This window comes from Lepidochelys kempii, chromosome 6, assembly GCF_965140285.1.
Source record: "Lepidochelys kempii isolate rLepKem1 chromosome 6, rLepKem1.hap1, whole genome shotgun sequence".
NCBI classification, from domain to species: domain Eukaryota; kingdom Metazoa; phylum Chordata; order Testudines; family Cheloniidae; genus Lepidochelys; species Lepidochelys kempii.
Window position 1 is genome coordinate 53,461,175 of NC_136385.1, and position 27,475 is coordinate 53,488,649.

The following is a 27,475-nucleotide window of genomic DNA, read 5'->3' on the forward strand; positions in this document are numbered from 1 at the left end:
CCGTAGTCTCATTCTCGGAAATGGCTGAACCGTTTTGGCTAAAAATTTCCCCACACACAAAAATACAGCCTGAGGTATAAGAAACATCCTGGCATAAGAAACATCTGCTCAAATGGTTAAAGTTGGGCAAAGTTTTAGACATGCCTGTTTTGCTTATAATGGGAAGTGTTGGGCAACCTTAATAATAGGCGAACAGCCCTGCCTAAAATAGGAGTAATGTTTAAACATCTAAGAGTGAGTAATACAGTTTGAAGAGAAGGTCTATCACAGCTGTGGTAGTTCTCTGATAATTCTAATGAATATTACATGAATTGAAACTTCCAACTCCCATCATTTAGAAGTACTCAGTTTACTTGACTGTCATGTTACTCCCACAGGCTCAGCAAACAGACCAAATGTTGAGTTGTGACCCATCTTTGTAGGAGCCCTTAGGGAGTAGTTCTCTGTCTGGGTGAGAACTAGTTACTAATGAAAGATCACACTTTTGTTTTCACAGCAGCAAATCCCTTGCTGTGCTCTACTGCCCGATTCCACTGTAAGAACGGCCTTTGCATCGATAAAAGCTTTGTATGCGACAGTCAAAATAACTGCCAGGACAACAGTGATGAAGAAAGCTGTGAAAGCCCTCAAGGTAGGCACAGGATTTTTTGATTGCACTCTGAAGGGTTAAGCAAAGCCTAACTACTGAGGACCAGATTTAGAAGAAAATATGACACTCCTGGCTCAGCCAGTGTTGCAAATAACAGCTCTGTCTTCCCCATGCAAATAATCTTATGGCAATGTTTGTTTGTTGCAACTCTCCAGTTTGTGTGTAGTTCATTATCTGAGCTTTCAAAAGCCTCCAATAGCACCTTTCGTTGGAGGATATCCGAGCTTACAAGGCCTGATCCAATTCACATTGAAGTCAGGAGGAGTCTTTCTACAGTGGGAGCTGGATTGGGCCTAAAGAGAGATAAGAGAACCTCTGAGCATTCTTCCCATTTCACGGATGGGTAAACCTGTCTACACATAACACTAGAGACTCTCATTGCACGATCACATTCCATTTTGCAAGACACTTTTCATGGTAGGACATGTTTTTTTTCTCACTCTTAAGAAGGCTGAACCTTTTTTGCTCAGACTTTCAAGGGAAAAACAATTCACCTTCAGGTGGAGAGACCAAGCCTGAAAAATTTCAGGCTAAAAAAAGTAAAAGTTTCAAAAATTATAGCTAGCTGAAAATGGAGAGGGTGGAAGTTAGAAGGGAAAATCTAACTCTGGTCTGCTGCTCCTGCTGTTCATGACTCAGCTGAAATATTATAGGAAGGTAATGAGACAGTGTGTTCTGGGAGTGTTGTTTTTTTATTATTTGTTCAGTAGTTTGCCACTTGTTTTAGCATTATAGGCTCAATAAACTGTGATCATATGGGCATATCAGTGTCCAAAATGGGGGACTTGTAACTGGAAGTCCTGCATTCTGTTCCCACCACACAGAATAACTCAGTATGACCTAGGACGCAGCTTTGTGCCTCCTTCCCATCTGTGCACAGGAATGCCAGTGTAAGGAAAAAGCACTATTGTAACAATATCACCAAACTTTTTTTTAAAGCATGTTTCTTCCTATCTCCCTTTCCTTCTTTACCTACGAAAAACTCTTTCCTTTTGTTTAAGATTTGAGCATAAAAAGGGTCCCATTGACACTCGTGGCACAGAGAGGGTTCAGTGAGCGGGCAACCTGCAAACACACCTGTGATCAGAGAGAAACCTGAGAGAGGCGGGTGTTGAATCTTCCTGCTGGACTAGTGAAACATTGTGGTCTAATTCTCCTCTTGGGGACGGAAGGAGAAAAGACTTGAGGCATAGTCACTTGTGTGCTGCTTCTGTGATAATACAGCTGTTAGTGTGCCAAGGGGAGTGTTATTTTTCACCATAGGCGGGGCTTAAATTTTCAGAGATTATTTCCCAGAGTCCCCCATGTGCGTCCCCTTCCTCCCCCCAGTCCCCCTCATTTGGGGCTTTGGGCTTCAGTTGCAGGGTGGGGGTCTCGGGGCTTCCACCCTGTGGGGCGGGGAGGGCATCGGGGCTCCTGCAGGTTTGAAAATATTTACCAGCACTCTGGCAGGCCTACAGCGGACTAATAAGGTTAATTTGTGTGGGGGTTATTGTGCCTTTGGAGGTTTAAAGCAGCAGCATTCTTTCCACACTTGGGATGGCTGCTTCCTCTGCAGATTTATTGGCTGGATTGTCTCCAGGTTGTGTGTGTTGTCATGACAATCTGCTTTTGGAAGTGAGGGGTTGGACCCAGGAGAAGAAAAGAGCCATATTTCATGAGGATGTTACTTTGTCTTTATCTTTGCTCCTCTGGAAAAGTCAGATTAAGGGGAGGGTTAAACAAAGTCATTCTGTCTTATTCTGTACAAAACTGAGCCCCCATAGAGAGAAATCATACTCTCACTCTACACTGTGATTTCACTGTGACCAGAATAGCAATAGGAATAATGTAATGCACTACAAAACAATTAGGTGCTTTCACAATTCCAAAGAGCAATGGAATCAGAGCACAGAACTGGGAGTAAGGAATTCCTGTATTCAAATCTGGACTCTGACAGACTTCTGGGGCATTGGACAAATCAGTGTAGCTCTATTTCTGCATCTGTAAATGACACAATGCTTGCTTACCTGCCTGTCACAGATGTGAAGGTATAAAGTGTGTAATGGGCTAAGTATTCTACGAGAACATAAATGAAGAGTCACTGTCTCCAAGTTGGTTTCAGAGTAGCAGCTGTGTTAGTCTGCATGCTTACAGGCAGTCCCCCAACCTGAAGCAAATACTCACCAGCAACCACACACCACACAACAGAACCACTAACCCAGGAACCTATCCTTGCAACAAAGCCCGTTGCCAACTGTGTCCACATATCTATTCAGGGGACACCATCATAGGGCCTAATCACATCAGCCACACTATCAGAGGCTCGTTCACCTGCACATATACCAATGTGATATGTGCCAGCAATGCCCCTCTGCCATGTACATTGGTCAAACTGGACAGTCTCTACCTAAAAGAATAAATGGACACAAATCAGATGTCAAGAATTATAACATTCAAAAACCAGTTGGAGAACACTTCAATCTCTCTGGTCACTCGATTACAGACCTAAAAGTTGCAATTCTTCAACAAAAAAACGTCAAAAACAGACTCCAACGAGAGACTGCTGAATTGGAATTAATTTGCAAACTGGATACAGTTAACTTAGTCTTGAATAGAAACTGGGAGTGGATAGGTCATTACACAAAGTAAAACTATTTCCCCATGTTTATTCTCCCCCTCCACCCCCCACTGTTCCTCAAACGTTCTTGTCAACTGCTGGAAATGGCCCACCTTGATTATCACTACAAAAGATGTTTCCCGTCATCGTCCCCCCGCTCCTCCCCCCCACCGCTCTCCTGCTGGTAATAGCTAACCGTAAGTGATCAGTCTTGTTATAGTGTGTATGGTAACACCCATTGATTCATGTTCTCTATGTATATAAATCTCCCCTCCCCACTGTTTATAAATCTATAAATTTTCCACTGAATGCATCCGATGAAGTGAGCTGTAGCTCACAAAAGCTTATGCTCAAATAAATTTGTTAGTCTCTAAGGTGCCACAAGTACTCCTTTTCTTTTTGTCTCCAAATTCACTCTTATGTTTACACTAGACTTTAAATTACACTAGACTAGATTAAATTAATATAAATTAATTATTTAAAGTACTCAGAACATTTGTAAAAGCTAGTTTGGGCACTCTCTGCACATTTGCTCTGAAAGTAAAGAACAGATATCTGTAGCCAGGATCAATGGCGCATGGAGTGTCCACACTAGCCTTTATGAACTTGTGAAGTACCTTGATTTAAATTACAAACAACTACCTTGTGTGGGGGGGGGGAAGAAACCTGTAGCGAAGACAAGCCCCAGGGGTGAAATTCTTCATTCTGCAAAGGGCCAACATAAAGCTTATGCATAGTCCCAGTTAAACTTCTTTTTTTTTTTTTAGGATTTAAGGGAGACTTAAATGGAGACTCCTGCTGGCCCTCTGCACATTTCACCCTACACATGAGTTTTGTTGCACACAATGATATACCCTTTTTATGTACCTTTTATGTATGCATCTCCCAGAAGCAGCGGCATGTCCCCCCCCTACGGCTCCTACGCAGAGGCGTGGCCAGGCAGCTCTGCGCGCTGCCCCATCCACAAGCACTGCTCCTGCAGCTCCCATTGGCCACGGTTATACCTTTATGCAGCCATATGTACTTCCTTTAAATGAATACATGATAGACAAAAAATCAGACTATTTTTTGAAATGTTAAGGTTGTAAACTACTAAAGTTTGCCCTGGCTGCAGTATTCGTGCATGGAAGATTTAGACTTAACCAGGAGTGTCCAACATGCTCAGGTTTTCTCTACACACATGTCTCCTGGTGAGCAATTCTCATGAGTCATTTTGAATCATGAATCAGAGTCTTATTTTCCCTGGTAGTCTGTATAAGGGGAATAACCATCTTTCATTTCTAAGGCAGTCCTTTCATTGTACGGGAGATCCGATTAGCATGATGTGTATTGTGGAATTGTGCTACAAAAATATACTGTAGAAATTTTCCCCCAGTAACCTTGTCATAATATTGAATGTACTGTACTTATTATTATACACTGAAGGTGGTGTCTGTAGTACTGTGCATGAGATTGTCCTTGTGTACTGCTTCCCATCTGAGCATGTCGTTGAGATTAGTAAACCTAATTAAGCCTCATAACAACTCTAGGTCCCACCCCAGCAGGTAGGTATCATCCCAGGGGTGGGCAAACTATGGCCCGGGTCCGCATCCAACCTTCCAGACATTTTTAATCTGGCCCTCAAGCTCCCGCAGGGGAGTGGGGTCTGGGGCTTGCCCTGCTTCGGCGCTCCAACCGGGGGTCGGGGGCTTGCCCTGATCTGCGCGGCTCCTGTAAGCAACAGCATACGTTCTCCCCCCCAACTCACCTGGCTCCTACCCTTAGGGGCAGGCAGGGGGCTCCGCACGCTGCCCTGCCCCAAGCGCCACCCCTGCAGCTCCCATTTGCCAGGAACCATGGCCCCTGCCCCATACCTGATCCTCCTCCCGCCCTCCGAACCCTTTGGTCTCAGCCTGGAGCACCCTCCTGCACCCCAGAGCCCACACCCCCAGCTGGAGCCCTCACCCCGTCCTGCACTCCAATCCTCGATTTTGTGAGCATTCATGACCCGCCATACAATTTCCGTACCCAGATGTGGCCCTCTGGCCAAAAAGTTTACCCACTCCTGTATTATCCCATTTAACAGATTGGGAAACTGAGGCACAAAGAACTTGAGTGAATTGCTCAAGACCACAATTTGTGGCAGTCAGGAGTAGGGATCAGCCTATACTTCATAGGGATGTTGTGAGACTTAATGGCTGTTTGTCTCAGTACACCGCAAAGCATTTTACAATGTGCTATAGAAGTATGAATTATCATGTTACCTTCCTTTCTGCCTGCTCTTTGGCTGTCCTGACACTTTCCTTAACTTAACTCCTCCCCTTATGAACTTCAAAGTCCTGTCATTGCTGAAAAAATTTGACTGTCGAACATTGAACTGTCGAATACTCTTCTCCGTGATGGAGTAAAGGCCCTTTCACTGTGGGATTGTCCTGTCAGTGAAATGTAACCAATCCCTTTGTGAACACCTTGTTGCTCCAGTACTGGCATAGAGGACTTCAAAATGAACCATCACTGGTAAGTAACAACTTTGTTAGGTCTTTGTATGCAGTTTGAAGTGAACCTAAAGGTGTGGGGTTGCCAAATTTTAATTTTCACCTTGATGGTGGGTGGATGTGTGTGAGGGGAAGGGGAGGGAAGGGAAGGGAGAGAGAAACCCCTAGATTCCATTGTAGAAACAGGACAATGGTTAATTTGTCTTTCTGTAGGCAAGTGTTTTTCCCCCTCTGTAAATGAATGCTGCACATTTATAAGGCTTTCAAATCTTGGATGAAGCAGCAGTTTAAAATATCTAAAACATTTTGGTTTAAAAGCAAGTCAAATGATTTTGTACTCATTCATGACAGTAATTATTTGCAGATCTTGTAGCTGCCATGGTAATCTTTAGAGCTGTTCCTTTAATCTCCACCTATTAATGCTTCTCTCTATGGCATCTCTGTATATTTCAGTACTGTAGTAGGCTGGGTGAATCTGTGACCAGGTTACTAGAGGTTGCTCTTGTTCTGGAGTGAAGTATTAGTCCTGATGTGTCTGAATCGTAGATGGAATTAGAATGAGCATCCAGTCAAACTCTCTACAGCTAATACAGAATTGCTCTTTATAGGATATTATTCTGGTAGTTTGTTTCAGTCTAGTTTTAACAATTCCAATCACTGGAACTCCATCTATCCCACTGCCAAAAATATGTCACTGTCAGGAAATTTTCTTGGATATTATGCCTAAAGTTTCCTTTTCTTAATTTTCTCCTGTTACTCTAAGATCTATCCCATATATCAAACTAATAAATGGTCACCACCATTTATAACATCTGTTGGGTGGACACTCCTGGAGCCTTAACATTCTACCTGCCTTGCAGGAGATTTTCTGCTTAAAAAAGACTCTTCCCGCAGAGCAGGCAGGCCAGGCAGGCTAGTCAGGCTCTAGATCTGCATGTTCAAATTATGCAATTATTCCCTTCTTCAACTATTATTTTCACATGTTCTTCCTTTCTTTGTAACTGCTCGAATGTTTGTGTGTTTTTCTTTCTGGTATCTTGGCCCTTTCTGAATCAATTTTGTCCTCCTCCCTGGACCTCCCTTTCCCCTTGATATGTTTAAAAGCCTTTCTTATTCCCTTTAACCCCTTCGGCTAACACAAATTCATTTTTGCTTTTATGCTGCTCTTATCTCTTCCTGCAAGCCTGAACCAACTCTGAATGATGCTTTAGCAGCGTATAGTGCTGGTAATATCCCCACAACACTAGCCATGCTCTTATTAGTTTAATGATAGCACTGTTGCTCAATTACAGGCTGGGTGGTCTGAAAGTCTCATTAATTGTTGGTTCAGAGAGCCTACTACCATATATTCAGGTCATTCTACTTGCATCATACATTTGTTGGTGATACAAGTTGCTACTTATCGAGCAAGGTTCTGCTCAGATTCAACATCTAGTTTGCAGTGAAAGCACTGCTGTTCGTAAACAAATTTTCTAGCTGTTTAAGATGAAAAGGGCTCCAGTGACTTACCCAAATTTGTAGTAGGTTAGCAGCAAAGCTGCAATAATAATCAGGGATCCTTGTTCTATCCAATAGATGACACAACCTGTCAAAGATGGGACATAACAGAATCATACGTTTATGCTCGAAATTTATTTGGGCACATAATCCCATCATGGCCACATATCGATAGGTACGTGCTTAAGCTTCTCTATTTCCAGAGTATTTCATTTGGGATCTTAAACACTTCATTTTGTGAAATAAATATTTGGAAGCATATCAACTGACTCTTTACTAATGAGGGTGAGATGTATCTGCTTCCCACTGCCAAAAGCCTACTGAGTGCCAAAAATTGAAATCTGACCCAACTGCCAAAATCCCTAGTGAAATCTTCCCACCCTGTGGTTGTGCACTGTCGATACAAAAATCTGCAGCACGCTGAAAACTGAACATTTTGGAGCTGTGTGAAATAGACTGAGTTCAGGCTCGGTAATACAAGGAAATGTATAATGACCACTGTATAACTAGGTGCCACAGGATTTGTGGGGCCTTGCTTGCCATCCCTTAGGGAAATGTGGGTGCATCCCAAAGGTTAACTTATTCTTCAGAAATGTCTTGGAGCCAGGGAATAAGTCATCCCGGGCAGTGGGGGGATTTTGCAGGATTCCAGGAAAGGAAATTCAGGGGGAAATCCCCACAGGTTCCCCAAATATTTCTTTCCCCTTCAGTTTTTACACTGTCACAAGCACAGAGATCAATCCTGAGACACTCGATACCATAAATATTCCTGCTGACCTGAGTGGCTCACTGTAGTAAGCTCTAGGTCCAGCTGTGAGACTTTGCAGGATCAGGCTCAAGCTCAGAGTGGATGCCAAAGCTGTCTGCCAAATGGAGCAGACATACCTTGATTTGCAATGAAATACCCTAATATTTAATTTATTAAAGGCAAATAGCTCCCAGCACATCCCGCCCCATGTCAAGCCTGTAACTGATCCTCCACACGTGGCAAATGGAAAACCTTCTCAAATTCCCAATTCTGTAGTATCGCTTAGTCTTTCCAAAGCCTTGCAGCCTGAATCTGGCTGCTTCTAGCTGTGTACATTTCCTTTTATTGAGTCTGTCTTTGACTCATTATTTACATAGGCTGTAAACTGAAACTTAACTTGCAATTACTGTTTGTTGGATTAGTCTAAATGCAACCTACATCTGGAACTTAATAGTCAAAGGCAGACTAAATAAAAATCAGAAACTTAAGAACAGATACAAATAAAATGTTACTGAATGCTTAATTAAATAAAGGCTGCACTCGTACATGTTTAGTAGTTTCAAAACTCTTGCTTATAACAGCTGGTGCAGGAAAATTGCTTTCTCAAAGTTATGTCCGCTGTGAATAATTTTCTGGGTAATTTCATTCTCTTACTCCCCACAAATTGACTTATTTGAGGGGATTCTTATGGGGGTAAAAAGCAAATTCCTTTGCGCAGGAGCTAACAAGATAAGATATGCTGTACAAGGCAGCACTAGAAGGCATTTCAGATGATTCCTGTGATGAGTTCATCTGTGAATTTATTATTTTGACACAGTGCAGGCCCCCTGGCTGCACCCCAGAGCTAGTCCATGGTTTCTAAAACTGATTATTTAGCCACTTGGTTTGGACATCAGATAATTGCAGGTTCTTTATTATCAATTATCCAGTCTTACTCGATCAGAAGAGAGGTAACTTGTGAGTGTTGGCCTGAGAAAAGCTCTGTTTTGTAATTACATGAAGGGGTATCTGTTTGGAATCACATCAGAGTGTCTCTATGTGCTGCTATGCCTTGCAGTTCCCGCACCGTCCAAAGATGTGAGATTATTTTGTTACCATAAGAACAAGCATGCACGCACTGAATAATCCTTTTGCCTTTGTCAGTTAACCCACCCGGTGTCTGCTGTGACCTTTAACATTCTGATAGAATGTTAGCCTGAGCCTGGTGTGATGCCTTTTATCTGGGATATATCAGTAGTCAAGTGGCTATCTGAGGGCATCAGAGGTTCAAAATAGACATAAAGGTCTCAGTAAGGGGGTTTATGGGTAGGGTCCTTGGTTTTCAGTTTTTATTTAATTTTTCCTGGGAATTTATTGATGTTTGTTACCACAGCAACAAAATCCAGGCAAAAAATTAATAATTTTTCTGAGTAAATGTCAGGGTTTATTTTGGTGGACGGAAAGATGGGGAGGAAAGTAATTCAGCAGAATAATGCTTTGAGTTCTGTTAATGTGGTTTGCTGCAGAACTAAAACAGAACTCAAAACACTCTGCCACCTCTGAGTTTAAGAAAACAATGCATCTCTATTCCCCAAATAAAACTTTTCATTTGAATAAGCAGTTTACTGTTGTAGACTTAGAACTATTAGCCTATGAATATTAACATTTAATAATGGAACCCCACCATTTGCAGTGCAAACACTCAACTTCATCCTTTTCTCCTGTTTTTTTTTTTTTTTAAACTTCCAAATACTTCCTTGTGTTCTGAAATGTATTCTGGTACAGGTTTTCGTTATCTTTCCATTTTAGGGGTGTCAGATCTTTAAACTGTTCTCTGCTAACAGCATTAAATGTGTACATGGTAGGTGACGTTATTGACGTGTTTCAGAGTGGCAGCTGTGTTAGTCTTGTATCAGCAAAAACAATGAGGAGTCCTTGTGGCAGCTGAGAGACTAATAGATTTATTTGGGCATAAGCTTTTGTGGGCTAGAACCCACTTCATCAGATGTGACATGAACGGTGACCATATAGATCATTGTTGCAACCAGGGTCCTATGGTTGCACCATGTCTTCTGCAGGGGAGGTCAAGTGAGGTGTCTGTGACATGCTGTCTGTCTGTGTGTATCATTTTTGTATTTGAAGTTATGAATATTGGCTATGTACTTGTATCTCAATGTGTTTGATTCTAAGTAGCCTCAGATCAGCTTCTTGAGAAAGGATTATTCTCAGTAAGTGCCCAATCAAGAAACACTTAACTGACAGTGGACTTTGGGAGATGCCAGTCCACATCTGAGCTTTCCTGGGAACGTTCAAACTAATATGTAAACAATGGTGTAGGCCTGCAAAAAGCTGAATCATTCATGGACATGTGACTTGCCCAGGTGGCTACAAACTCCGTCTTGTTGCTGTGATTTTGCATAGGAGAACAAAGGGGTTTCCACCCGCAAGAGAGAGACTATAAAAGGCCCTGGAAACCCCTCCATTTTTTCTTCAGCTGGCTAAGAGATGGCCTCTCCACCCCCAAGAGATGCCAGAAAGAAACTGGAACAAAGGACAATAACTACGGGGGTGTGAAGTGATTGCTGGACCCAAACTAGGAAGGAGTCCAGTCTGTGAAAGAAGCTTATTGGAATGTCTCTAAGGGTGAGACTTACTTGGATGCAATTTTTTAATGTATTAGGCTTAGACTTGTGTGTTTTGTTTCATTTTGCTTGGTAACTTCTTTGTTCCGTCTGTTATTACTTGGAATCCCTTAAATTCTACTTTTTATACTTAATAAAATCACTTCTGCATATTATTGAACCCGGAGTTAGTGACTAATACCTGGGGGAGCAAACAGCTGTGCATATCTCTCTATCAGTGTCATAGAGGGTGGACAATTTATGAGTTAACCCTGTATAAGCTTTATACAGAGTAAAATGGATTTATTTGGGATTTAGGCTCTCAGAATGACTGAATACTGGGTGCTGGGAAAGTCCCTGTTAACTGAGAAGCTCCTGGGCTAAGTGATTCTTAGTTTCTGTCAACTGTAGTGGGGGTGTGGCCCAACGTCTTCATCTGTGCTGTAGCGGACTAGCTCAGCAAGACAGGAGTGGAGGGAAGCCTTCTCTGTCAGGGTGGTTCTCAGTGGTGTCCCAGCACATCTAGTGGCAGTCTTGAGGGAGTTTCTGTGACCCAACCTGTCACAGGTAGGTGTGAGCTTCATCAGTACATTCAGATACACACACACTTCAGAGCTTGTGTGTGTGCCTGTTTGTTTTATTGTGTGTATCTTCTAAACTAATACATAACTGTACTTCAACTAGCGGCTTTGCATATACACACAGGCTAATGTATTATCAAAATTAAGGCTAAGATTATGTGACGGTGATTACGGCTGTGACTTCCAGCGACCTCCATGACGTTCGGGAATCTGCAGCAGCCCAGCCTCTGTGGGCTGTGAGGGCCCCTCCCGTGGGCAACGGGAACCCCGCAACTGACTGGCCGTCGGTAGCGACCCCTGAGCTGCCCGGCTGCTGCTGCTGGCAGGGGCTCCCCCCCTACAGCGACACAGCTCCCAGCTGCTGGTGGCAGAGGGACCCTGGAGCTACTCAGCCGCTGGCAGGGGCCTCCCTACAGCTCCCCTGCTGCCATGAGCAGCTGGCTCCCCACACAGCTCCCAGATGGTGGCAGCAGAGGGACCCCAGAGCTGCTCAGTGGCCGGGGGACCCTGCACAGCTCCCCAGACTCCGCTGCTGGCGGGCTCCCCGCTGCTCCCAGCTCCACAGGGTCGGGGGGGACCCTCCAGCTCTAGTCCTGCAGGGTTGGGTTGGGGGGGAATGTCTCCCAGCCACTGGGCAATGGGGTCCATGCAGCTCCTACCCAGTGGGGGTGTGGGGGTGCTGGATCCTCCTCTCCCCATTTTGTCAGGGATGTTTTTAGTAAAAGTCAGGGGCAGGACCCTGCTTCCGTGACTTTTTGTTTATTGCCTGTCCCTGACTTTTACTAAAAATATCCATGACAAAATCATAGCCTTAATTATTATACATAAATCTGATGCAATGTATTGTATTTTCCTAATGAAATAAATTAAATTTTTTTTATATATTTGAATGATACAAAAGTAGGGTGAAAATTGGAAAAAAATGAATAATACTTTTTGTAAAACCCGGAGATTTTTGGGTAAAAATCGGTTTAAACTGAAAACGAAGGAGCTTACTTATGGGATATACAGCATTTTCACCAAGCTCACCTGTTTAAATCGAGTTCTGGTGAGTGGAAACTGAAAGCAGTTTACATTGGATGATGGCTCATTTAGTGTAAAATCGGTTCTTAGAGTAGTGTCCCTGTGGGTGCCCCACTCTAGGTGCGCTTGTGTCTCCTGCGTCTTCATTTGAAGATTTTTCATAGCAGCATCCGTTCGGCCTGTGCATGTGTGTTACTCCACCTCATGCTGTATGCCGTTGCTGTATAGCAGGGGTGTCCAAACTCACTGACCCTCCAAGCCACATAGGATAATCTTCAGAAGTTTGAGAGCCGGGAACGCCTGCTGGGACTCAGGATTTCAGCCTCGGAGGAGGTGCCTGCTGGGACTTGGGGCTTTAACCCTGGGGTGGGGCTGGTGGGACTAGGGGCTTCTGCCCTGGAGGAGGTGCCTGCTGGGGCGTGGGCCTGAAACGCTGGCAGGTGTCTCCTGTGGGGCAGAATTGCCAAGCCCTCGCAGGCACCTCCTTGTGCTGAAGCTCCAAGCCCCCCTCCCTGCTGGGCAGAAGCCCCTAGCCCCACCAGCCCCACCCCAGGGCAGAAGCCTCAAACCTCCCCCCCCCCACACACACACACACCCATCTGGTAGGTGGAGGGGGTGGGTGGACTCTGAGAGCCTAACTTTAACCATAGAGGGTCGCAGTTTGGCCACCTCTGCTATATAGCACTGACTAATTGTCCTCAGTTCCTTCTTAACCTCCCTGGTTTGAGATGGAGACTGAGCTAGTTGTCTGAGTTGAGGGTTTTTTTTGCCTCCACTGTGCCTTCTTAGCTTTTGTAGTTAGTGTATTATAGTACTTAGTAATGGTTTATCTCTCTCTCTCTCTCTCTGTGTATTTATTTATTTAGAGAGAGAGTGTGCTAGCAAGCAGGTACTTCTCTCCCCCACACTTCGACAGGAGGGTGGTTTTTTTGTTTGTTCAGGAGGAGACATCACAAAAATAGCTGCAATCTTTGCCAGCAGTTTTAGCTGAGAGAACAAGGGTAAATGAAGTACCGTTGAATTCCTCTGGGGGTGGGAAGGTTCCATTGCTGCTGTCCCTGCTGGACTTGTTCTGTAGACCGATTTAATTCCTCAGGCTGTTAGTTCAGGCCTTTTCCCAGCACTAAATATACTGAAAATGAAATATTGTCAATGGCTTTTAATCTATGCAATGTTGAAAATGATTTGCATTAGTGCATTATGGAACTTTTTCTCAGGTGCAGTGATCGATTTTGCAGTCAGGGCTGAAATAATGGTACTATTTTTGTAACTGGCTTAAGGACAGGAAATAGTAACCCCGTACCCAATTAGGTATTGATACTTCTCCTTTAGATTAATGGGTAATCATGGGAGCTGGGGATTCAGATTGTAAATGGTATATTTCTTATCAGGCAGAAGTAAAATATAAATTCGAACAATTTTTTTCTAGGTATTTTAACTGCATCTCTTTAGTGACACTTATACATAATTACAGTTTGAAGATATGATTACATGAATATAGTATTTCCTATATGTAATTCCAGTTTCCAGAACCAGGTGGTCAGATGTCAAAGGCTTGTCTTCCTATGGTTTAAAATAAAAGAATTTTTCCCATCATCCTCATGATTCATTAAGTTCTCTCTTGCACTGTCCTAGATAAAATGATCCCTATGAGGTGCCCTTTCAGGATCTTCAACAGTGTGAAGGTGTTTGAAATGTATGAGAGTCATGGCTCATTAAACTGCAGTAACTTTTCTTGGGGATCGTTATAATTTGATTGTGAAAATGACTCCTGCAGGAGAGCAGTAAGCGCATGCCTCAGTCTTTATATTATATTGGAATGAGTCCAGCTATTGAAGGCACAAATAAGGTTAATTTTGATTTGCTGTAGAACAGAGTTGATTCCAGAAGGCAGAACAGAGCATCTTGATCCAGATGATCCCTGTAGATTTATGAGAGCACAGTGTTTGCATATAAATAAATTGTGGTTGCTTTTCTGCAAGTCTTCATCATCAGTGCTTCAAAAATCCACTTGCTGTTGGCAAGAGGAGTGTGTCCATGGGGGGTAGCTCAGCCATCATTTTCAAGGCTCCGTTTAAAAAAAAAAAAAAAAGTACTTCTCTTATGATTACTAAGATAATGCTTCAAAAGTGAGCCATGTATGAATCAATTTGGTGTCTTGCTCAGTCCAGACAGAGAGCTCCATTTCTTTTGCTGCTGTTCATATTTTCATCAAACAGCAGCAGAGTGAAATTTTACGCACTTGATTTTACTACTGATAATCAGAACCCAGTGGGCAGCAGTACAGCTGTCAAGAATCCTGTCAAATTTAGTCTGCTGATAGGGATCCAAAAAGTGGAAGCTGGGGAAGGAGTTTACTCCTGGTTTAAACTCAACGTTGTCCTGGTTCAATTAAAGTTGTGATTTGATACAGATTTTAATTAAATGCACATGTGGGGAAATTTCTAAAGCTGGCTTATCAATTTAACTTGTGTCTGTAAATTTACAGGCACAAGTTGAGTTGATAGAACCAATTTTAAATTAATATATGGTCCACAGCTTGCACCAGTTTAACTAAACTGATTTAAATTAAAGCTGATGCAGCTTCTGTGTAGACAGGCCCTTAGAGTAGTGGAGTTGTGCTGCTTTAACTGCATTGGTAGAGTTAAAGTGCTATGGCTCCCTGGTATGGATGCAGTTCTACTGTTATAAAGTTTCCTTGTGTCAGCAGAGCTTATTCCCATAAGGGAATGGGGGGAAATGAGCTATACTGATTTGACTACATGCAGGAAGTGGCAGGATGTATTGGTGTAAGTATTTTGGTTAAAAACAAACAAAACCTCTCTCTCCTAACCCAAGATAGTTATACCAGTACGCAAAATGTATGTTGACCAGTCTTTAAATGGTGAATTACCTCTTCACTCCCCCTGCACCTTCTGAATTCTCCTTTGAGTCAGGTTAGCAGTAATGTTTAGCTTTCTTCAGCCGACGCAAATAGGATTTTGGGATTTGTCTTTTTACATGCAGGTCATTCTTAAGTTACTATACCAATGTTTTCTGTTCTGAGGAGCATACATCACTGCAGGGGTGATTCTAAAACCAGAGCCAGTTACTAATTGAAGTGCCAGGGAAAGGTATTTCATACAGCCTCATCTAAAACTAGCAGATGTAACTCGATAACCAAACAAATTATTAACAACAACAACAACAAGTTTGATCCCAGACTTAAGTTCTGCCAAGGTTCATCCCCATTCAAGTATTTACAACAAAGCTATAAATCTGTCAAAGATGGGGCTCATCAAATCTTAGCTCTCTTTGCCTCTTCCATTTAATTTGGGCTGCTCCTGCTATGCATTTGGGACCTCTTTCTCTCTCACACACACAGAGAAGCAGCACACTAGACTTTCCCAAAGGCTACTGAACATAATGGTTAAGGAGCTCTGAGTCCTTGGATCTGTGTGGTGTTCCCTGGCTTGCAAAGGCAACTCATACTCCCATGTCACGTTACCAGGGAGTCTATGCTAATTTGATATAAAGAATTGTATTTAAAAAACAAAATACATATTTATGAGGGATGTTAAAAACATAAAGCAGTTATATGGCTTGCAATTAAATAAACATCAACATGAAATGGGAATTAGAAACTAAATAATTAATTTTCCATTTATTTGGAGTCTCTAAACAGTAAAACCTGGAGAGCAAAGAGGGAGGACTGTAGGTGGCTTAAAGAAGTAGTGCTTTTTGTCTCAAGAGATCTGTGGTCAAACAAGACTGAGGTCACAATGTATGTATTGTATTTTTCTGCTTGGGGAAGGGCTGGGTAGGTGTGAGGCAGTATGTGTGGAAGTCCTCATTATGCAGTGGCCCTACTGTTGTTTGGAGTGTATTTGCTCAAAATGGGCCAAGAATTGGAATAGCAGCATATGATAGCAACGTAGTCTAGAGCACTGAGCATAAAAAAGTCTAGGACCTCCTGGGTTCTACACCTGTTTCTGCCACTCATATTAAACTACATACTTCTAGGGTATTGGGAGGATTTCAAATTGCTTTACAATCATATTGGAAAATAAAGTGTTCCTTGCCATTATTAATTTTGCATATTGCATTGACATGCACCTACAGATCTGTGTCGGGCCTAGGTCTGGATTAGAAGAGGAGGATGTAGTTCAGAAATGAGCTCTGGAGGAGAAGTTTGAACAGTCGCTGCCCATGTTGTCCCCAGCTTATGGCAGTGCCATCAGCACTATATCTCAATGAACACAACACGTTTCTAAAAAAGGCGGACATATACTAAGGGATTTGAGATTGTGCCTTTGGCAGATGTTAGTGAGTCTGTGAGTCTATGAATGCACTGAGCTCTGCTGAACCTATAGAGAATCAAACTTGTTTATACCAGATTGTTCAACTTTATTCATAGATTGTTGTTTCCTTGAACCTTATAGATGCTGAGTAACTGGTTAACATCAGCCTCTTTTTAGAGGTTGTCCAGGAGACCAGTGCCAGGCCTTCCTGAAACACATGTTGTGGGAAAACCTGTTGGAGTAGCTTGCAGTTTCACTCCTAGGCTCATCCTGACCTGTTACGATGGAGAGGTCTAGAGCTGTCCGTTTTCTCTAGAGAACCCCTCTCTGAGCCCATGAGAATTTGACCACTTAAGGCTGCTAGTGTTTGTGTCCCCGTTAACTGTCATAGAGGGCCAGACTATTTCTGAAATAAATGCATTGGCTGAAGCTAAAGGGCTTCAGAGATAGAGGGCTGTACCTGGAATTGAATGGGGAGCCAGTGTAATGTATAGGGCACCAGTAATGCTAGAAGCCCCAGAACTAGGGGTGCTGCAGGAAAAAGATACAGGGCTCCCTGTAGGTGAAGAGAGAGAACTGCAGAGACTCGCCTGTAGGCAATTTTAATTTGCTTATTTTTCACTCACTCCAGGATAGTCTCGTGAAGTGGCATTATTGGGAATTTCTGTTGTCCATAAGAAGGTTTATTAAATTCCAATCCAGAGTGTCCAACTCCATTGGAAGTTGATTCCGACATCCCATTGGAGCTGATTCAGTCTGGAGCAGAGTTGGTGGATTGGACTGAAGGACCAGAGCTAACTGCAGTGGACCAGAGCAGTTTATAGCAGACTGTGCAAGCTGATAGGGAGACCCTGCACCAATCTGACCACTACAGAATTAGGCTGGATTTGGAGCTATAGGTAAAGTTTTTTGCTTGAAGCAAGAATTTTGAGTTTCCAGCAAGCCAGCCAGTGAGTAACAGACTCTGGGTTCTGCTATACCTTGCATATGGGTTTTTTGTTTTTTCTTAATTTCATTTTAGTACTTGATATTTGTCTTTTTCCAAATAGAGTTGTATTTCCAAGGTCTCTTGTGTCTGCCTGATGAGTGGGGAAAGGAACACTATAAAAGAGGACATGAGCTTTATGTTCAAGTAGTTAGAATGTGTATATAAATTAAGGTTCTAGGTGGGGGCTCAAGCCAAACATTCTCTTTATTTTGAAAGGGTCCCCTACTTGTAACCCAGACAGCCCATTTTACTGCTATCGCACAGTAGAAGGGTCACGATATTGTGTCCTTTGACCTGTACCAACTAGAAGACAGTCTGCTTTCTGGTGGATAACTGCAGTATCCTCTAGGCCTATGCTTTCAAGTCCAGCTTCTTGCCCATTGCATAGAACTCATCAAGCGAAATAACTGACTGATGTAACACCTGCACAAGACAGTGTTGGAAGCTTCCCCTCTTTCAGTCTTTCCTTACTCCTGGTGTCAGCTTATGAATTCTAGACAGGAGATGATTAGACAGTGACACTGTGAGATTGATCTTTAGCTGTGTTTGGTAATTACATGAAAATATCCAGAGAAGTTTCCCAGCCAAACTGGATATAATTCAAGATTCTTTAAATAAGGGAATTCTTTGGGTAGAGATGCTTGAGAAAACACACTGAAGTGTTCTCGCCAGCATCTGCGGTGGAGCAAGAACGCAGCACGATGCCTTTGCAAGCTGTTGTGAGGGGTAATGTAGCCTAACAAAGGAAACCAAGCAACATGGAAAATCCTGTGCATTTATAGTAATTAATTTCCCAGAGAAAACCAAGGAAGACTTTTGCCCTATTTGTTACTTTTCTACCAGTGCCCTGACAATGTTCCTCCTTCACGGAAAGTTTACTAAAAAGAAAAGGAGTACTTGTGGCACCTTAGAGACTAACCAATTTATTTGAGCATAAGCTTTCGTGAGCTACAGCTCACTTCATCGGATGCATGCTGTGGAAACTGCATAAGACGTTTAAGGTTACTGTATATTTTGGGGAGAAGGGGATATTGTAAGGGGTAAATAATGAAGGAAAACAGTCCCAGGATACTTTGAATATATTGTTTGATAAATTTCCCTGCTGCATGTTCATTACGTATTCACGGATTAGTACTTCAACAACTGTTGAGTCAGCGAAATAGCTCAAAAACTGCATGTCTAAATAAATCAACTGACAAGTCTATCTATCTGTTTAGGTTCTCCCATTATCACTGAAGTATCTGAGCATGCACCTCCCAAGTAATGAAAAATAGACACAATAATCTCTGCCTTTTTTCCTTCCCAGCATGTAGGAGAAACAGCGTGATTAATTTATAAAGTTTTTGGCTTCTGCATATTTAAAAAATTAATAGAAGGAAAACTGAGTCGAAGGCTTGCCTCGCTTACTTTTGTTACTTTTTCATTCCTAGTTTCACTCCACTTCTTTTTTCTTATAATAAGCCATGGTGTGTCTTTTCCTCATACCTTCATTGACTGTTTCCTATCTTATTTCATTTTCTTTCCTAGTTCCTGTTTTATGCTCTCTTCACCTATTTTTTCTCTTTCCTGGAAATACTAAAACAGGCCCTCTATATGCACAGTGCTCAAAGCAGCCACTTCCAGAGTTTGTTCTGTATGCAGCTAAACTAGGGCTCTCCTACTCATACATCATTACTCCTACACTTAAGTAGCATCACTAAGGGGGTAAGTGGTCTGGGTTAAAAAAAAAATGCATGTGGCAGAATCTATTTATTTTTCCCCAAATAACAGATGTGGAGAACACTCAAATCAAATCACCCCATACAACTTCCTGTTAGCGGCCATGGTCTCTCGACTCTTGTCTGAATGCCACCTGGTGGCTGGACACTAGAAGTCATGCCCAATTATCTGAACTCATAGCCATTGGCTAGAATTGGGCTGTGTGTGTATCCTTTATCTCCTCTCAGCAGAGACTCAAATTTCAAGACCTTAAAGCTGCTGCTTGCAAATCCTGATCAGGTGAGCCTAAGAATCTCTCTCTGACCCAGCCGTGCTAAACCTGTCTCAGCAGGAGTTTCCTCTCTGCATACTTTACTGCATGATCTGTGCACCGTATGTTTTACTATCTTGATTTACTATATGTGTCATGGGTGATTCCAGCATTGCTGGTGATTCTGTATATGTGGTTAACTTGGTGGGAATAGCTTCCTGATGCTTTTGACATTAGGGTTGTGCTTTGGCAGCAGTGTCTTCCTGTATGACACCAGAACCAAACAAAGATAGGGGAGAAGAGGGCCTTGAAAGGAGTTACTGAATTAAAACATCTGCTGGCAGTGGAAGTTTGAACAGGTACTGGCATAGCGATCTAGTTCTGGAAAATCTGAGTAAAAGTTGCAAAGTCTTTCCCCTAAACTGGTGGGGCTGTGTCTCGGTACCAGCCCTAGCCCCTGGTGATTTCCCCTTTTCCAGTTCCCTAGCTGCACAGCTCCACCGGAGAGAGAGCTGCCACGGTCTCCAGATGCCTCTGGAACTATACCCCTAAGATGTCTTGTCTTGTCCTAGGGAATTACCAAGGGACTGGAGGGAAGACCGCGTGCATTCTTGCCCTCCAGCTTTGTCATTTGTCCTCTGTCATTCCGAATTTTCATCCCCTCCACCCAGACTCTACAAAGAAGCATCTAGAGGGATAGGAAGTGGTGCCACAAACAACTGAACCTCCCTTCTGTATAGGGCTGTGGGAGATCTGCATAGCGTGTCCCTTCTCTGCATGGATCTAGGGGTACAAATGAAGTTACTACTGGTGGGACTTCGAAAGGACCTATTAAATATCTGTGGGACGTCTGTTCTATGACTTGTGTCCCTAAATCATTTAGGGTAGGATTTTCAGAAGTGCCTGTGTTTTTCAAAAAGTAAAAACAAGACAGAAAATTCAGGGCTGCAGATTGAAGAATTAATGCAAACTGGATGCAAGGTTTCTAAACGTTATACAATGCAAACAGAAGACATGTAAAGATTTTTTTTTTTAAGCTTTGATGTCCTGTTTTGAAGGAGGCTTGTTTAAGTAGCAGCCACTCAGTTTTTCATGTTTTAATTCCTGAGGATATACAGAATCATAAAAATTAGGGCTGGGAATGACTTGTGAAATCTCTAGTCCATTTCCTGTCAATTCAGCATCATTCCCCATAGGATACTATTCTCTAGTGCTTTGCCCAAGCTAAATGTCAGTGCCTCAGGTAATGGGGATTCCACTAAATCCTTTGGGAGATTATTCTACCTTCTAAGAGATGTTATTAATAAGTTTCCATATTCTGACATCTCATTTTCCTCTAAAATTTATACAGCTTTGGACTGATTTAAATATTTCCTTTCCTCCGTGGAGTCTGTGCTTCTTAGAGTTCTGTAGTACTGGCCATTTACGTCAAGTATGTTAGAGCAAGTCTTTACGTACATCTCCCTTCTGTTCTGTGTGCGGATCGGAATTCCCTAAGTCTGACCCCACCGATCTCCCCCAGCCTGAACGAGAGTGGGTTTATCTGATCACTTGTGGGCAAAGATTGATGCAGAGATTAAAGAGCACATTTCACTGCACCAGTCTCCAGTGTGCTTTCTCTGTTTCTGTAACAATACTATGTATCTACCATGTCCATTTAATTTGTGCCCTACATTAAATAAAAACTCCATCCTTATTCTGCACCATTAAACCACCCCTACATTGTGTTTTTATGCGGGTTGCCTGAGCCAGTCACTGTCCAGAGGTTTTATTAAAGCTGACTGAATTACTTGCCCTTGTAGGAAGGTCCTAATTGCTCTAAAAAGACGGTGGCAGTAGTGCCAAATGTATCTTGACAATGGTTAATTTTCCGGGGACGCTATCAAGGGAAAACGAGTGTGTTTTTGAAGACGATCCCTCCTTGTGTCACTAGTAACATTAGATTATTGCAACAGAGGGTTTTGAAACACTGTATTTGCTTCTACTATTTTGTATGCGACTCATTCAAGATAGCGAAGCCTGGACTATTCAGTTTCCCTCCTCTGCTTCTCATCACCTCTGTACTAGCACAGTGCTTTTTTGCTTCGTTTCACAAGATTCCAGGGAGACGTTTAAGTTGAATATGTTTTAATTTAATAACGCTATTCATTGTAAACTACCACTCTTCACCCCTAGATCTTCAATCACTTTTCCATTCAGGGATGGAGACGCTGGGGCACAGAGATGTCACTTACTTTAGGTCATGCATCAGGTCAGTGACTGAGCAAGGTCTCCTGATTCCTGTTCCAGTGCCCTGTCTGCTGGCCCACGTTGAATTTATGAAACTTTCTGTTGTTACTGGTTCTTGTAATTCCTAAACTCTAACCCTCTCTCACAGAGTCTACTCCAATGTTTGTGCGTTTTCAGTGATTAAACTGATGCTTGCAGCATGCTCAGTGGTTTGAGCATTGGCCTGCTAAATCCAGGGTTGTGAGTTCAATCCTTAAGAAGGCCATTTAGGGATCTGGGGCAAAAATTGGGGATTGGTCCTGCTTTGAGCAGGGGGTTGGACTAGATGACCTCCTGAGGTCCCTTCCATCCCTGATATTCTATGATTCTATGTGGTCTTTAGGTTCCGGTCCTGTCCTGCCCCACAAAAAACTCTGGAAGCAAGTTCAACAAACTTGAGGAAGCAGGCAGCCCGTGGTTACCAACATTTATATCAGTGGGGCTTGGGTGCATGGATTTAACTTAATTATGAATGCTGGCCACATTGAGAGATGATTTGATACAATAACTTCTTTGCCTGTATGTGACCGTTCCTTGTTGGAATTGGAAGAACTCCATCTTGTGGCTGGACACTGTGTATGAGAGGCTTGTGTTACCTGTGGAGGCTGTGAAAGCCGCTCAAGGCATTTATTTCCCTCAGCACTTTCAAACCCATCTGAAAGATTTCAGGAAGTTAAACCTGCATCTTAGTTCCCAGGAATTAGGCAGATGTTCAGGGAACAGATTGGGTGGGGGCGGGGCGGGGAAGGGGGTGTAACATTTTTTCCAAAGACGCTTTTTTGGTGCATTTGTCATGGCTTTAAATCACGTTTTATCACTGCTTGTAATGTGCTTAAAGTGTGTTTGCTTACTGACTTGACTCAGTCCTGTTTCAAGCACAGATTTAGCTAACATCAATTTTGTGAGCCCGTCTGTATAGGAAAGTAAAGTGCAGCTTCAGGTGTGTCCTTTGCCCCTGATGTTTATGCTGCTGCCTCCCAGTTTCCATTTGCAGAGCTGTCACATGCAGGGGAACAGTTTCAAGCCGAGAGTCATCACAAAAAAAAAAAATGCATTCTATTGAGTATCTTGATTTGCTTATAAAAGATGCTGGGGGGTTTTTTTGTTTTTGTTTTTTTTTAAGTGTTTGCTCTCAGGGGGAAAAAAAAAAAAAAGATACAAGTGGCCATGCTTGGCCATGAAAATGCCAGATGTTACCTGGCTTCCATATCACCTACACATTGTCTTTTGGGCTTGCACTCAGGGTTTCCCACCTGCCCCAGTTTTTGTGCAGTATTCCCATAAGCCTTGCTTGTTGGAGGCAGGAAAACCTCCTGAATATCATTTTAGACTGATTTCGTATTGTTGAGATCTGGAGTGTCGCATTGTGAGGTGAGGTGGTAACAAGCTTGCCTGGGAAGACAAACTGTAAAAGCAGTTGCTTTATTCTCCTTACCCTGCTCAGTAAGAAGCAACTGCTGGGGGTACAGAGAAGCTCTGCCTGCAGAAGAACATGGGTGATTCCTGTGGTAGGGACTGAGGGAACACAGTGAGGATTTGTGAGTAGTGGTGGTGGATTTTTTATGTTGCTTTATGTATATCCCTACCATTATAAATCTGCAGGAAGCCACGGAGGCTACGCTTGCCTCAGGTTGGAGGGGAGGAGTTCTGTCCTAGTGCTGGGAATGTGGTCCAGGTCACGTTCCTCCCCACCCCCATGAGTGGTGATATTTCCTTTTCTTCTGTCCTCGCCTCAGTTCCCTGCATTCTTTGCTTCATGTGGATACAGTAACACTTGAAAAAGAGTCTACCAATAATTTTTTAAGGTTATCATTATTACTAGAATAAGCACATTGAAATGGTGAGCCCAACCTTATTAACACTAAGTATAAAGAGACAGCAGGAGGTGCTGAGATTATTTTTAAAGAAAATATTTTGTTTGGCCAAAATGTTCTAAATCCATTGGAGTTTCCCTTTTTTCTGCATATATTACTCATTAAAACTCACATCCACTGATTTCCAATGTCAAAGTGTATTAATTTATTCACTTGCTCATTCATCCGCTCAGTCTCCCATTCATTCATTGGTAGTTTTTAAACAGAGCAGAAGTTCCTCCCTGTCACTAACCTATTCAGTGAAAACCTTTCATTTGCCCCTCAACAAGAGTGCCTTGAAGTAGCTGGCACTTATTAGGTGGTCTTCATTTGCTGAATGATGGAGGCCTCGAGTGAACTGAGAGAATATTTTAACTACCCAAGTGTGCAGCGAGCAGAGGTTGCCTGGATTGGTAAATTTGAAGCCACTCAGTTCTCTCCTTTCTCTCTTTCATTAGAGAAAATATTCTTGGTTCTTCGCATTGATTCAAGTCTTAAATAGTTCTGATGGGTGTGTGTGAAGAATATCTTTCTGTGACACGCACAGATACACTTTTGCATTAGTGGACACACAAGCTTTGAAAGCTCTAGAAGGTGACATTTTTGGGTCACCCTTCACTGCAGCAGTTTTGCATGTTTTTTGGTGACGGTGGTGAGGGGAAGGGCTGCTGTTTCAGTTCAGGTGCCTTTGCCATATATCCTTTGATGCAACCCTTAAAGTATGCATAAACAAACGAGGGAGCTGCACTGGGGATGGGGGCAGATGAGAGAGCACAACTTTCCCTACCCGGGGATAGCAGGCCATGCTCCCTGTTTTTAGCAGAGGGCTAGCTACATGTCCCAATCCCTTCCTACTACAAATTTGATGTCCCCTTTTCCCAAGTAATTCCAAATGGTCTATATCCCATGGACTGTGTGACACTGACTCCCTAAACTATGCATGACAAGACTGCCCAACTCAAAGATAATGGCACCTTGAAGTGTAATCTAAATATAACTAGAGTAGACAGCAGCTTCCCATATGTTTAATAATAAAGTGTAGTTTATGGGGACTAAACGTCCTGCCACGCAGCTCAACTAGGTTCAAGATGAACTGTAGATGTATATGATTAGTTTGTAATTCATCAAAAATATAATTAAGACTGATAGGTTCTTTGTTTTAGTATAAATTAACTTTGCCAGAGAGAGAGAGAGTGCCAACATGTCTCTTTTCATATGAAATACCTTAAAATAGAAAACTAATGGCAAAACCAAAGACTTCTTTGTGGCTGATTTTCCCTTCTATTCTCAGACTTTGGCATAAGATATTCCACTACATATGCCATGAAATATTCCACTTTATAACACAGAGCACGGATATTGCAGGAGTGGTTGGGTGAGATTCTGTGGCCTGCGTTGTGCAGGTCAGACTAGATGATCATAATGGTCCCTTCTGACCTCAGTATCTATGAATGTATGAACCATTGAGACACGCAGGGCCTATTAGTCTGTGTTAAAGAGAAGCGCAGCAGTAAGCCATGTTGTAAACACCATGGTCTCATTTGGTTTTTAGTTGCTTCTTGGACATCCTTTCCCTTAGACCTAAAGGAGGCATCCCCCATCACACTTCCTTGGTTGAGCATCTACGCATTCATACCTTTCAAAGATGGGCCTCTTATCTTTGAACCACTTATAGATATTGTACTAAATGAATTAATTTACAGTGGAGAGCTTTTCCCCAGTTCCCAGGTTTGTTTGAACTGAGGGACAATGCGATTCCTTGAAAATTAGGGTCCCTCCCCCGATCCCCTTTTGCTGTTCTGTGTGGCTAGAGTGCGCACTATCAATTGACCAGTAGACATTGTGAGAAGAGCAGGCATAGCTAGTGGGCATATCTGGTTCTTTCTCCATCCATCAGAGTCTAGCTCAAGGTAGTGCAACATGCTATTGTAGCTATTGCACTTGGCTCACTTTTAGCGTATTGTAACTAAACACATTTTAAAATCCAGTATTTCATTCAATTTTGCTCCCTTCCCTCTTAAATATGTAGTCACCTGAGATGTTTCATCTCGAGTTGTTTTCCCAAGTTCTATAGCTCAAACAATAAGAGTAAATGGGACAGAACAGCCTGTTCATAGAAGTCCTGAAGGCTAGCTAAGAAGCCCAAGAGCTCAGATGTAAAAATGATGTTGATTTCAGCAAACAACCCTTTCCATAGTAATTCTTGTGTTCCCTCTGGATAGCTTTCTGGAAGAGTTGTGTCTGAGGGAATTATATCAGCATACGCACTAAGGCATAGGATTGGGGGACAAGGATTCCAGGCTTTGATAATAACTTCCACTGTGGCTTTGGGCAAGTCATTTAACCCCTCTGTGACTGTTTTAAAGAAACAGGGAGGGTGCCTGCCTACTTCATGGTAGCTGTGATTAGGAGAGTTAATCAGTTAATGTTTGCCAAGCATTCTGAAGATGTAAAGTGACATTTGAGTTCTAAGTAATATAGTTAATCTGTCATATGCATGGGCGTCATGGTAGATCTGTGGATCAATAAAACACGTACAGGGTGGATGAGTATCATTAGTGGTTAGACAACACTCCATTTATACACACACATTTCTGTACAACCTTTCATTACACACACTTTGCTGATTGTACAGCTTTTATATAGGAATCATTGAAAAATCAGCCATTTCTGGGGTGAAACATCTGTTTAGATGCAGCTGGTTAGAACAGGATGTGAAGCGTGCATTACTGAATTTAAACTACAGGAGGAATATGTCAGCACAGTGTCGTTATCCAGACTGGTATTGGGCCAGGGCACTGTGGCTATCAGCCCAACTTGGAAAAAGTGCCATAACAACTCTAACAAGTGGTCAAGACCTTGGTTTACAATTTCATTCCTTGCTTGCAATGGTTTATCTCACATAATTCTGTAAATGGCTTTTTTTAAAAACTTGAACACCTGGGCAGTTGGCATGAGAATAACAGAGTCTAGCTCAAGCAGTGCACCTTCAAAATCTGGAATAAAATAAAAGTATGCTGTTAAAACAAACAGCTGCGTTGCTTTGATTTATAATTAATCTGTAAAGTCTTAGTCTTGTCAGTATAAAACAAACTGAACCTGACTATCTGACAGTGGCATCGGCTACTTGAGATGAAGGGTCCTGCATTGTATTATTTGCATTCCACTGAAACATGATAGCTTACTCTTGCATAATTGCTGGCTTTCTGGGGCTCTTATGAAGAAAAGATGCTGTGGTGATAAGCTATCCTACCTTAAATAAATGATTTAATTCTTGAAAATAGCAGTAAATGTGTTCAGGACCTCAGGTTCTGGCAATATTTTTAAAATTGCTTTGTCATTTCGCAAAATATACGTAGCTTGTTTGCACTTTGTGTTTATAAAGTGCGGGATTTGTGTAGAGCCTCTAAAGTGATATTTGGGAATGTCGTGTGATTCTTCACGTCCAAAGAATGAAGTTTGATGCTTGTCAGTTGTAAATGCCTGTGGTACACTGTGATAACAAAAGAGGAGAATTTGTATCTGTGTACACACATACCTGGAACATCCTTCCATGGGTGGAGGGAAATCACTGTGACACTTACTTCAGGCAGGTGCCCTATTGGATAAGCAATATGACAAGTCTTGTTAAAGTACCCTAAAAGTAATCTTTTCGGGAAGTGTATTTTATTAGAATGGATCAGACTTTTAAAATAAATACTTTGTGTGGGAGGAAGTGGAGTGGGTTATTAGGGGTGGGGAGGAATAGAGAATGGATAAATAACCAACACACATCTAATGGGTAGGAATTCACATTGTGGTTTCTATGACAACACATAGATGAACCAAATCTGTGGTCTTCAGAGTGCTGGGTGAATAGAGTGAATTCTCAGTTACTGCCATAGATATGCAGGCATAACTGACGCTGCAGCAGGACAGTATTGTTTGTGGGTGACCACCTGGTTGT

The 27,475-nt window shown here is 42.5% G+C and overlaps 1 protein-coding gene across 7 annotated transcripts in view; it reads left to right on the forward strand.

Annotated features, from left to right (window-relative positions):
- LDLRAD3 (low density lipoprotein receptor class A domain containing 3) overlaps positions 1–27,475 on the forward strand; it is a 181,894-nt gene that overhangs the window by 85,438 nt on the left and 68,981 nt on the right. For 4 of the 7 annotated variants that reach the window (XM_078853286.1, XM_073347985.1, XM_073347986.1 and 1 more), the window contains one exon: positions 497–631. In XM_078853286.1, the coding sequence (XP_078709412.1) occupies positions 497–631 (135 nt within the window). Of the gene's footprint in view, positions 1–496; positions 632–3,381; positions 3,446–27,475 lie in introns of all 7 variants that reach the window. The other 3 variants (XM_073347989.1, XM_073347990.1, XM_073347988.1) reach the window with 2 other exon arrangements.